This window comes from Pelophylax lessonae, assembly GCF_965119305.1.
Source record: "Pelophylax lessonae genome assembly, chromosome: 7".
Taxonomy (NCBI): domain Eukaryota; kingdom Metazoa; phylum Chordata; class Amphibia; order Anura; family Ranidae; genus Pelophylax; species Pelophylax lessonae.
This window is the reverse complement of record NC_138774.1, coordinates 175,631,542-175,645,047: the sequence shown is the minus strand read 5'-3', so window position 1 is coordinate 175,645,047 and position 13,506 is coordinate 175,631,542. Positions and strand designations below refer to the sequence as shown.

The window sequence follows — 13,506 nt, the reverse complement described above, 5'->3', positions numbered from 1 at the left end:
ATAGTTTGAACTGGATGGACGGATGTCTTTTTTCAACCTCACTAACTATGTAACTATGTCTTCTTTTTCACGCACAAGTCTTTCATTGCCAATAAGTTTCAGGAGCAGGGCTACAAGATTCTGTTCCACTGGTATATGGTCCCTACGACTTTACATATAATCTTTCTGCAAAGGTCTAATCTTTCATTCTTGGTTGATTTTTTTCATACCTCAGCGGCTATCAGGAATTAATCTGCCCCTCAGATGCTGACTGGTCTTTGGGAAGCCCTGACACCCACAGGTCCACAACTAATAGGGTTTAACCTTGAGCATTACAGGTTGGTTCATTCTTGTTATGGGCTTCTCCTCGGATGACCTTGGTTCCCTCCTTCCTGACACATACCTTAACCCCCCCTTTTTTTTTTCTCTTTTGATTTTTAGTTTTGCTCATATTCCTTTTTATATACACTCACCGGACACTTTATTAGGTACACCTTGCTAGTACCGGGTTGGACCCCCTTTTGCTTTCAGAACCTGCCTAAATACTTCATGCCTTAGATTCAACAAGGTGTTGGAAACATCCTTTAGAGATTTTGGTGCATATTACATGATAGCATCACACATTTGCTGCAGATTTGACGGCTGCACATCCATGATGCAAATCTCCCGTTCCACCGCATCTCAAAGGTGCTCTATTGGATTGAGATCTGGTGACTGTGGAGGCCATTGGAGTACAGTGACCTCATTGTCATATTCAATCTCGACGCTTTTCGACCCTCCCAGTGGGCGTTCTCATAGACAGTGTTTGAAAGTGGCCAGTCAGTGTATACCCACAATTTTAAAGACTATGGGTTTTGTTCTATGGCAGGAAGCCAGATCAGGTGTCTTGGATTGTAATGTGAATGCCCTCTTTCATTCTACCTGATCAATCTCTATCGTTGTGGGCCTCACTGTTGTTCGCTTAGGTTGCTAATCCCCTAATCTCCATCTGTTTGACTATACAGGCTGACCTTTCTTTCATCCCCCAGCTGTGTCTGAGTTGCATTATTTTTGATACTGACAAAATGATTTGGATTGTTAAGCCTATGTCTTTCGAAAAATAAATCAAGAATTTAAAAAAGAAAAGGAAACATAGGAACTGCTGCTGTACAGCAAAAGTGGCAGTTAGTCGGTTGAGACAAACCATTTACCCCTGACAGGGGGGGGGTTACACTGGTCAGCTTTTATGCTTTTATTCATTTATTTAAACCCTTTATCCCAAAAAGAAAAAAAAAACTGTTGCTGTAACAGTTTAAAATGCGTTAACAGGAGTTTAGCTTTAATTTGTTAGTCAAGTTCATCTAAATCTGCTAGCGCATCTAACATTTCCCTCTTCCCGGATTCATAATGCTGCTCTCCAAGGTTGTCTCTGTTGCTCTGCAATCCAGAGTGGAGACATGCTAAGAAAGTGTTCCTGGCTGGATCATCAGGTGAACAAAAAAGGGAAAAAAGCCCAACAAAAGCCCCATGCAGTCACCACATCTAAGTACTGGTATGCTCCAATATATAACATTTTTGTTTTTCAGTTTACATTTCGTCAGATGAAGTAAGGCTGTTTTTCCTGCCATTACTGTAAGGCCACCTGGCCTCCCCTCAGTCCCCCTCCCTGGCTTCTTTCTAGGTCTTCCTCAGTGCTGGCATTGCATCACAGAAAACATGTAGGACTTGTTCTTTTACATGTCACATCTGTCCTGGGACTCTACTTGTGGATTTTTGCTGCACAGGATCCACCCTTGATACCCAATTCCTCCCCTGTTAACCACTTGCCGACCGCCGCACGACTATCTACGTCGGCGGTCAGCCCCTCACTGGCAAACTAACGTAGGTCTACGTCGCTTGCTTGTGAGGGTCTAGGGAGCGAGCGCGCGCCCCCGGAGGCGCGCTCCCGCTCCCGCGTGGTCACGGACCCCCCCGCATGTGTGACCGGCGGGGGAGAGGGAGAAAGTCAGGCGGCTTGTGTAAACAAGCTGCCTGTCATTCACCCCTGTGTATGAATGATGATCATACGGTTCTACCAAGTAGAACCGTTGATCACCGTTCATACATCTGAAGCCACAGCCAATCACAGTAGAAAGCACGCCCCTAGGGACACACATAGCCCCTCCCTTTCAAAAAAAGTTAACCCCTTCACTGCCAGTGTCTTTTTACAGTAACAGTGCATATGTATAGCACTGATTACTGTAGAAATGTCACTGGTAACCCCAAAAGTGTCAAATGTCAGTCAAGGGTCCGATCTGTCCGCCGCAATGTCGCAGTACCACAAAAAAAATCGCAGATCATCGCCGCCGTTACGCGTTAAAAAAAAACAACAAAAATGATAAAATCTTTCCCTTTGTTAGTAAACGCGATAACTTTTGCGCAAACCAATCAAAATACGCTTTTTGCGATTTTTTTTTTTTTTACCAAACATAGGTAGCATAAAACAAATTGGCCGAAAATGTTAAAAAATTTTGATTTTTACATTTTTTTGGGGGGGAATTTCATATAAAAAAATGTGAAAAATATTACGGAGAGGGGGGAGGGAGAGAGAGGGGGAGAGAGAGGGAGGGAGAGAGAGAGAGAGAGATGACAAACAGACATGGTAAGTATTTTATACTCACTGCATGTGGCTAAAGCAGCACATGGCACACACAGAGAGACACAGACTTCTTACAAACAATGATGTCACTTCCTAAAATGAATTATTCATGTTGGAACACGCCCAGCAGCTGGGGAGTAATGGCACACCCAGCTGCTGTAAAAGACAGAGGGAGCTAAGGAAGTAAAATCACATGACCGGAGCACTTTTGAACAAATATAAGGTACAAAGAGAGCTTTTTAATTTATTTGCACAATACAGATCGATTTTAAAAGCTCATTACATGTCAATCATGACTTTTACTGTGCTTGCATGTAGTATTCCTTTAAATACTTTCTATTTTATTGTATTTTTTGTTTGTTTTTATATGTTGTAGCATTGGGTTACTCCTGCTTTAAATAGCTGCAAGACTAAGATATCTTAAATGACTGTTACTTATTATATTGTGGTTTTACAGCCTTCTTAGCTTCTGGTGCATCAATATCCAGATGTATTGGCCAAATAATTTCTCAGGCTTATTTGAAACAGTGGTATCCCTCATTTTCTGGCACTGCTCACACATTAAGTCAAATGTTACTGGTTAGTAAATCACATTGCCTTGTCAGTATGGCTGGCCATACACGGTTTAGCAGGAACCGGCCGAGATTCAAACTGTTAATTGGAATGCTGAATGTACCAAGTAAATCGATCAACTAGCTAGCCGCTAGCAATAATCACAGTCTTCTCCCAGTGGGGATAGCTTCCCCCACTCCCCTCTGTCCTCTGTCAGCACTGTCTGTGTTGGTGGGGGAATCATGCAAATTTCTTTCCTGCAACCCATATATGGTTGGCACACATCTCCAGGCAGCAAATTGCATGTAGACTGGTTAGTAAAACTCCCTGTTGGCAAGGCACATGTCACCAGTATATAGGTTATTATTGGCCAGAAAATCATCCTGACACCATGTCACATGCCACTTTAGAACATACCAGGAGGACCAGAAAACCTGTGTTGTGCTGTTCTTTATTGGAAACCTCAGCAGCAATCTCCTATTCTGAATTATCATAACCAAGCACAGCTGTTATTGGGGGTCTCTCTCTTATTTCAAGTATAGGTGGAAAAATATAATCTGAGTTTAGAATCGCTCTATTCATGTCTGGCTGTATTTGGTTTTAATACTTCTTTGTCTCAGACTTGGAACAACCATTCTGCAAAAAAAAAAACTCAGAACTTCACACTTTTCTTTTACTGGGTGGCTCAGATTATTAAAGCCAAATCATCTGCATCACAGCCAGGCAAGTTGTGTTTTCAGCCCACATATCCTTCCATGGCATGTTCCATAAAGAGTAGAATGATAATATTAACAATGCAGCTGAACTGACAAAAATTTGCCTTCTTTGTCTTAAAGGCTTCTTCACTCCATCCCAAAGCTGATCCCTCCACCTCCCATTTCCAGAAAGAGATCCTCCAAGATTTTATCAGGCTCAGTCGTCGAATCTACAGAGAATGTGACCATACCAACCAGCCTCAACCTGACCAGTTTCACCACCATCACTTCTTGTTCTTTAACGCCCATTGAGATGGAAGAGATTAGCCCAACATTTAAAAACTCCTATTTCCCTGGCTTTGAAAATGGTGAACTGTCCCCAATAAAGGGGAGGCCTGTCCACCAGGTATCTATTGAGGGGAATAGGACCTTCCACTCCATCACCAGCAGCTACGACAACTTGGAAGACACGCCAACCATTGTGCCTGAGACGCCTCCATGTAATGGAATGGTAAAGCCACTGAATATGGAGGCCACCCTACCCTTTTCCTCTGCCAATGACACCTGTCTTCACATCAGCTTCTCTGAGGATGAGTTCCCTGACATGGGTGTGGATGATCATCTAGAAGTTCACAAGCAATGGCGGCTTATTACAAATGGCAATTAGCAGATGCTGCAATAATATCAACTGGTGATACATAGAAAGTAACACGTATTCAATAGAAGATGACATACTAAAAACAGCGCTGCGGCATATCACAGTTCATCACCTCATTAACTGGCATGACATGTTGGATATGCAGTTATCTGGCAGTCTATATTAGGGACAGGTTTTTGCTCAATGGGTGTAGAGAGGATGCCTCAGCTCTTGCAGTTAAACTCTGAAATGCTACAGAAAAACAAGAACAGAGATGTTCTCAACTGGAACAAATACTATGTATAACTTTATGCTTTATGTGTTGTAAAGTGCTCATTATCTACGTGGTGATTATTAGCTCTGTGTATAGCATGTCCACACTGGGGAAATTATATTTATGAAGCAAAAGACGTAAAACTCAAGAAACGGAAAAGGTCCAGAATATTGAAATCATTATTTTACAGTAGTAAAAATATACGTTTCAAAAGCGTAATACTCTAAAATGCTCTAAGTTAAAGCGATCTTACCAGACTGGTAAAACTTTTTAAATGGCAAGAACCAGGCATACAGGGGGATTTTTCTTTTGCCTGCTCCTGTTACTGTTAACTAACAATTAATAAGGCTGTCAGCTTTTCACAGTTGGCAGATAAGTTGGGACTCCAAAATGTTTCTCTGAGTCCTGCTGGCAGTACAGCCTATTAAACCTGGCATCTATCTTTGCTAGTCCAGTTTATGGGGCATCAGGCATTCATATAGAAGGAAATGTGAATTTTTTTCCAGAAATCTGTTTTTTTTTTTTTTTCTACCTATTCACCCAAAAGAAAAAAAATGTGTTCCATAATGAAACGATAATAACAGAAGAAAAATGTTTGAATGAATGGTTACAGTGACTAGCTCAACCCAACTGCCAATCCCAGCTCCGTCCAGCAATCACCCTTGCATTCCTCAGAGTGAGGAAACACTGCCCATTGCCCAGAAGTAAAACTAGAGCAGGAAATAGGGGCCCTTTGCCATGAGGTTGAAATATGGCTTCTGTATACCTATTTATTCCATGAAGAACCCTATAGAATTCATATATCCTTCTGTTGTCCCTGCCAGGCAGGATCTGGTAGGCAATAAGGAACCATATATGAAACAGACCTTACTGACTTGTAATGTGAATTATTTTATCTGTGAGAAGTTGATACAGAGAATATAGGAAGTATTTGGGTTGAGACAAACTTTATTTTATAAAGTAAAAGACACTGTATAGTGAGTAACCCATAGTGACCAACAACCTTTCGTTATTCTGCCTAAATGGGCAATAATTGCTATGGATTACTGTACTCTGCACACCACCAAGGCTGTGTAAGCAAAGAATCTAGTGTAGAACTAGAATATTAGAAGGTGGCTGTAGACAGTTTAAAGTGCAATAAAATAGAAATTATTATTTAGATAATGTTTACCAAATACAAAGTAGAATATGATTTATTTTTACACAGAATATGATTAATGAAATAGAAGTGTCTCATTAAATTGTAGTTTTTTTTATAAGGAGGATTTTAACATGTATTTTTCAGCTCGGAGGATTTTATGTCATAGTTTATTGTGATGAGTAAGCAGGTGGAATAGTGTGGCTTGTAATAGCGCCCTCTATAGAAGTGGGAACGTATTATAATTGTTCCACACTAATTCTATCTTTATTAGAGTATTTTCTTACAAGAGGATTAAAACCGAAAAAGTAGAAAAGCATTCATGTTGAAGATTTATTTTGATTATTGGAAAGTTCTGAATGACACAAGTTTCTATAAAAGTTTATGTACAGGCTGTACCTTCCCAGGGGAAAGAAGATGATGGCAGCATGACCTGGGAAGACTTGCATTTTAGCTCAACTTGTTATACTGTAATAGTATTCAGTAATATCGGGAGATGACATGATTTCCTCCCATAAACGGCAGTTGGTTTTGCAGAGTTGAGATAGAATAGCTCACAAGAGGAGGGGATGCCCAGGGCACAGAGGTGGCAAGAGTGATCCTATCCAAAGCTGTATTTGGGTCTGGGCATTGCTGCATTAGCTGAAGGTTTTGGAATGTGAAGTTGAAGGCCGGAGGACAGAGATATGTAGAAGGCAGATTGGATGGTAGGTATGAAGGAGAATAGGTATGTGTGTTGATAGTCTGTGAGGACAGTGTAGTAAGTGATGGTCAGAAATCATAAAATGATTTAATTCAGTGTAAACCAGCAGCTCTATCATTCATCAATAACATCTCTAAATGCATTAAACTCCTAAGTGGCTGTTGTCAGTTTAGTCTAGTCAATATGGAAGTTCACTGGACTCCTTTTCACCGGTGTAAAGCTGGTATCTAATTAAAATGAGTCCATTTTAATTGTTCAACCAGTGGCTTGAATGAAAACAACTGACCCAATTTCCCCATCCACACATTTGAGGTTGATGGGGAAATCCTCCCACTGCATCATTGTATTCTGACAGTGGGGAAGCTTCCAAACAGTCAAAATACACCAATCCGTGCTGCAGGCTATAACCTGCAGCGCTGATCATGAAGAAACTTTCCAGCAGGGCAGTTGTACAGAAGTCGATCGTGCCCACACATAGCTTGAAAATAGATTGAAATTTGTCCCGTCCCTGCTGAATTGGCCAAATTTTGATCCATGCATGGGCCGCTTAGGACAGGTCTGAGAATTGGTCGCTCTTAGCTTAGCAGGAGGTGGAAGAAGTCAAAAGACAATTACAAAAAGTTTTCTGTACAAGGTCCTAAAGGAAAATAATAAACATTAGCAAACATTTACAGTTTAACATGCTGAAAGGTGTATATATAAAGAGATATGATTACACCCCCCCCCCCCCCCAGAACTTCAAATTTGTATACTATATATCACCCACCTTCAGTCAGTCACACACCCTTTCCACTGAAGTACAAGCTTACTTTAGGACTACTCTAAATTTGTAAGTATAAAATTACCCTCCATGTGCTTAGTTAAGGGAATTCTTTTTTTTCTGAGAAAATTATTATTTTTTCATCCAAACCACAGATCTGACCACGCTATTCAAGAAAAGGGGGGCCCTGCTGTGCTCCCCCCTCCCCCAAATAAACAGCATGAACTCTACATTAAGATTTAAATTATATATATATATATTTGTATATGTACTGTATTTTTAGTTATGCATTTCTTGGAAATTAAGTATATTGGTCACATGATTAGTAGTATATATTTTCATAGTCTCCATCCTCCAAAATCTGAGAATTATTTTAAGAATGAAGGAAGTGCATTGTTTTTGTTTCCCCTCTAGTTTCATGTTGAAACTTAACATTCATAATAAATTAGGCATTAGCTTAGTTGGTTAGAGATAATGTTAGTTTTACTGCAATAAAACAAATTGTACTTGGGGAACTTTTTATAGATTCATTTCCAAACCCAACCCTCACCCCCCAACCACACATTCAACACCACCACCACTCTGCCAGACCCCCCCCCTTCCCCTCCCAATCCCTTTCCCCCTCACCACTTTGCTGCCTTTTTCCTACCACTTTGCCAGAACTTTACCCCCTCTGCTCTCATGACTTACTACTTTGCCAACAATCAAACCCCTCCACCTGCTCCCAATATTCTGTAAGCAATAAATTCCACACACCCTCTACTCTGCAAGCACTACAACCCCACTTCTGTCCACGATACTCTTGCAGCAATAAATGCTGCCCCTACCATTATGACTGCACACATCTCCATCCCAATAATACTTAATCATCCTCATTCTCAACAATTTACTAACCCCCCATGTCTGCAGGATCCTCTTCATGTTACCAAAATGGCTGCCTCCACCTCAGCTGCCACTTTTCCGTCACCCCTTGCCCTCATCCCATTCCCAACCTTGCCCTTTCTGAAACAGGCTCATTTTTGCTAGTATAATAAAAAGGCCCTCCAGCTTTCATCCCTCATCTCCTCAAATGTTGGGAATAATCACTGGGTCCTGATACTACATGTAAGCTTCTGCTGAATGATATTAGGGAATTGGGAATAATCAATATACTTCACAGATATTCAATAAAATGGCTCTGACATCTTATTCCTGCCTGCGTCCACATTTATTTCTTTGCTTAAGTTTGTGTGTGTCTATTTATACAATGCAGTCTAATTTTCTTGTCCCTCCCTTTCCTTGTAGCTCCACACTCTACAGATATTTCTCTTTCGTTCATTGAAGGACACAGCTCCGTGTCTTCTTGACTGATGGGTTTATGCTGCTCTCCATAGGAGTAGGACACGCCTATAGGGCAGTCCCAGGGGGTATACTCCCCCTTCCTACTATAGGACTCCAGTTTTTTTTCTGCCTAGTCAAGAGTAAAGACCTAGTTCTTTGCTGGGATCTCTGGTCCTAGCATTTTTTCCTTTTTAAACAAAATTATTTTCTTACATTCTTTGGATGTTTAGCCTTTGGGAAGTGTGTTTTTTCTTGCTGTGTTATTCCCACCCCTAATATTGACACTGCTTTGGGATGTCCCATCAGTCAAGAAGATATAAAGCTGTGTCTGTCAATGAAGTGAAAAAGAAATCTGGATTTTTGTCTTACCGTAAAATCCTTTTCTCTGATGTTCATTGACGGACACAGCACCCACCCCTTTATTGAGTTGAGTTTTATGTTCTTCTGACACTGCTGGTTACAAAACTGAAGTCCTGTAGCAGGAAGTGGGAGTATACCCCCTGGAACTGCTCTATAGGCATGGTAAAAAATGTTTCTGCCTAGTGTCCTACTCCTATGGAGATAAGCATAAACCCATCGGTCAAAAAGATATGGAGCTGTGTCCGTCAATGAACACCAGAGGAAAGGATTTTACGGTAAGACAAATATCCAATTTTCCCTATTGTTCATTGACAGACGCAGCTCCATATTCTTCTTTACCATTGGGTTATCCCCCTGCAGGAGTAGGACACTAGGCAGGAAAAATCTTTACCACACCTATCGGGCAGTCCCTGGGGGTATAAACCCACTCACTTTGCTATAGGCATTCAGTTTTGTTCTGCCTAGTCAGGAGTAAGGACCAAGTTCCCTGCTGGGATTTCGGTCTTAGCATGTTTTTTATGTAAAAAGGGAACCTTTTGTCCAAATGGTTTTAGTTATGTTCCTGAGAGAACTACAATCGACAGCCGTACTGGGCTTCGGAGTGGATATTCTAGATCCTTATGGTCTCCCAGTCTGGCCACCGAGCGTGTGCAGGTCGCAGCTTTGCGCTAGGTCACGCTACATCATAGCTCCACTGGACAGGGGCTGGCCTGCGAGTGAAACACCCCGCTGGGCCGCACACGACCTGGTTTGGCTCGAGTCGCAGCGTACCCCCTTGCTGACAGCACCCCCACCCTGGGTGGAGAATTAGTCTGTCCGGAGTGGTGCCCATCTGAATATAATTGGTATGGTAAAAAGTGGTGTCCCCCCATATCACCTGGCGGTCTCGGGGTGGACGTGGGCCCCTCCCTGGGACAGACCCTCGGGTTATCTTCCTTCCCCTATGCCCCCCCATATCTGGGGGGTCCCTAGGGACCTCCCCCCCAGAGCTCCCCCCACAGGCCATCCTTCCCACTATTTCATAGGGGGTTTCTACCTTAGGTACAGAGCAGGGGCTGTAGGCGCTGATGGGGCAATCCTTGGGGGGCGGGGGGTACTCCTGGTGGGGGTCCCTGCCAGGGCCCCCCTATGCTGGATAGATCGCTGGGCTTTTCAGGGGATCCTGTAGACCGCATGGCGTGCCAAGGATGCCACCATTTTCTTGTATATCAGCTGTACAAGGCTCAGCAGCCATTTTTTTTGTAGTTTCCTGTTGAAATGCATTCGGTGGCCATTTTGTTTCGGTCTCCCCGTTGAAATGCATTGGGCGGCCATTTTCTCAGGGCCTGTGAACGCTGTATAGCAGTGAGTGGCAAGGCTTTAACTCTGGTTCTGACCCAGGTACTTCCTCTTCCTGTGAGGATCATTTTCTAAACACCTTAGATCGGCTCTGCTCTCCCTAATATCGGGCACTGGTGAGTCTATTGGGGTCCCTGTGGGTCGCTCTCTCACTCTGCTACAATTGCAGTTTAGTGTGCTGGGACTTGTAGCACCGCTGGTGCAGTGGTGTGAGCCCGTTTTTTTGCAATATTCTTAAAGTGACACTGCGGTTTCCCCAGGTTAACATGGAGTCCCAGGAGTAAGTATCACCTCTTGATCCCCTCCTTTTGTTGCAGGGACCTCCAGGTCACAACCCTTGTCTGCCTTAACGGCGGTTTTGGAAACCCTGGTGTCAAAAGTTGATATGGTCCTAAAAAAAAAAGAGGACTAGTAAAAAGCGCCCATTGCCCTCACCTGCCTCATCTGTATCCTCGGATTCTGAGGTTGATATGGCCGCCACGGATGCCTGAGGATTCTGAGTCATCACACTGATGGCAAGCATGACATATCCTCATTTGTAGCCGCGTGGAAAAACGCGCTGGTGGAGGCGCAATCTAAAGCGTCAGGGACACAGGTGTCTTTCAGCACACGCAAATCTCCAAAGTCGGGCAACTTTTTCCCTTGTCCGGAATTTTTTGAAAAAATTGTCACTGAACAGTGGTGGCACCTTAAACACGTTAGTGGTGCCGTAGCACTTCAAGAGGCGCTATCCCTTTGCGGACGCTGTGGTCAATAAATGGACCGTTCCACCGAAGGTGGACCATCCAGTCTCCAGACTAAACAAATCTCAGTCTTTAAAGACCCTGTTAATAGAAGGATTGAGACTCTGTCCCGCCACTTACATGTGATATCGGGCTCAATACTTAGACCGGTCTTCACTAGCACTAGCACGGAAACACTAGCACGGAATGGGCAAAGTTACTAAAAAGTAACAGCTTCCCCCGGCAGAGCTGACAGACCAAATGGTCCAAGCCTTACTACTTATATGTGATGCATCTTTAGATGCGGCCCCCCTTGCGGCTAGAGTATCCGCGGTAGGGCTAACCATTAGAAGCATGGTATGGCTAAAAAACTGGTCTGTGGCCCAGGCTTCTAAAAAGGCTCTGTCAGATCTCCCCTTTACAGGGGACTGCCAATTTGGTTCTTTGTTGGATGAACTTATCAAAGGGCTTACAGGTGGGAAGAGTACTCTTCTTCCTCAATCCGCTAAAGGGCAAGTCTCTGCGTCACAGATGGGGCCCTTATTTTTCAGCACACATGTGGCTCTTTCGTGCCTCCGGCACGCAGGAGAAAGGATCTAAGCAATTTAGATCATCTGGGGGTTCCAAGAAGATGTGGTCGGGTAAGCCAAGAGCAGGCCTCTCCAGATCTGCAGACAAGTCCCCTTCTGCATGAAGGAGCGCCTTCACCCATAACTGGGGTGGGGGGACATCTTTGTTTCTTTACGGAACCATGGACCTCCTTGATTAAGGACAAATAGGTCCATGAACTGATCTGATCAGGTTACAAGATCGAATTCAGGTCTCGACCGTTGGACAGATTTTTCCCTATTAATCTACGCCTATCTCCAGATTGGTTGAGGGATCTACGAGAGGCGGTACAAGTACTGCTGTCACAAAGGGGGATTGTGCCGGTTTCCTCTCGGGAACGCTTTCAGGGGGTTCTATTCAAACCTGTTCACTGTTCCCCGGAAAGAAGGCAAAGCGCGTCCAATCTTGGACCTCAAGGCTCTGAACCACTTTGTGCGGGTACAGAAGTTTTGAATGGAGTCCGTTCGCATGGTAGTAGCATTCCCGCACCAAGGGGACTTTTTGGCCTCTATTGATATCAAGTGCACATATCTGCACATCCCTACTTACGCTGGACACCAGCGTTTTCTTTGCTTCGCTGTAGGAGAGGAGCATTATCAATTTGTGGCGTTACCCTTTGGTCTCGCCTCCACTCCCAAACTTGCATGCGGATGCTAGGCCTGATGGTGCCTCCCTTTTGAGGCGGTTCCATTTGCTCAGTTCCACACGAGACCTCTGCAAAGAGAATGTCTTGTCAAGTGGAACAAGGGTCCAAAATCTTTGGACAATCTGATTCGGCTTAGTCAAAACACAAGAAGTGCTCTACTGTGATGGCTCCATTCCTTGGCTCTGCATCAGGGCAAGTCCTTCCTTCCCTTGTATTGGACTGTGTTAACCATGGATTCCAGCCTGTCTGGTTGGGGGGGGGGGGGAGTCCTTTTAAAAGATGTGTGTCAAGGGGACCTGGACTCTGGAAGAGTCCAGACTACTGATCAATATTCTGGAACTCAGAGCGCTAAAGCTTTGCTTGAGTCACTGGAGAATTCATCTGCAAGGATTTCCTGATTCAATCAGACAATGCCACGGCCGTGGCTTACGTCAATCATCAAGGGGGCACTAAGAGTGTCCTGGCGGCCCGGGAGATGGACAAGATCCTAAAATGGACAGAAAACTTTGTTCCAGCCCTCTCCGCCGTGCGTATCCCCGGAGTGGAAAATTGGCAGGTGGATTACTTGAGTCGTCAGGTGTTGGATCAGGGGAATGGTCCCTTCACTCTGAGGTTTCACCTGCTGTGTGTCCGGTGGGGGACACCCGATGTGGACCTGTTAGCCTCTCGGCTCAATAAGAAGGTACAGAGATTTATAGGCAGGTCTCGGGATCCTCTGGCCAATGCCACAGACGCACCGGTGGTTCCTTGGAGTCAGTATCGGCTGATCTATGCGTTTCCCCTGCTAAAACTTCTGCCGAGGCTTCTGCGCAGAATAGAGGTGGCGGGGATTCCAGTCATTCTGGTGGCTCCAGACTGGCCTTGCCGGTCTTGGTACGCCGATCTAGTAAGGTTGGTCACCGATGTTCCTTTGAGACTTCCTCTCAGGGAAGATCTGCTGTCTCAAGGGCCGATCTTCCACCCTGCTTTACAGTCACTCGCTTTAACAGTGTGGCTGCTGAAAGTCAGGTATTGAAGGATAGAGATCTTCTGACTCTGATTCCTACACTGTTGAAGGCTAGAAAATCTACCTCTAGGAAGATTTATCATCGTACGTGGAAAATGTACATCGCATGGTGTGAATCGATTAAGGTGCATCCACCCTCACTTTCAGTCG

The 13,506-nt window shown here is 44.0% G+C and overlaps 1 protein-coding gene across 1 annotated transcript in view; it reads left to right on the top strand.

The window, feature by feature from the left end:
• The window catches only part of LOC309559885 (carboxyl-terminal PDZ ligand of neuronal nitric oxide synthase protein-like), a 217,694-nt gene extending 212,724 nt beyond the window's left edge, over positions 1-4,970 (top strand). Inside the window, exon 11 of the mRNA XM_082263318.1 lies at positions 3,985-4,970. Coding sequence (XP_082119444.1) covers positions 3,985-4,510 — 526 coding nt within the window. The 3' untranslated portion in view covers positions 4,511-4,970. The remainder of the gene's footprint in view (positions 1-3,984) is intronic.
• The last annotated feature ends 8,536 nt before the right edge of the window (positions 4,971-13,506 follow it).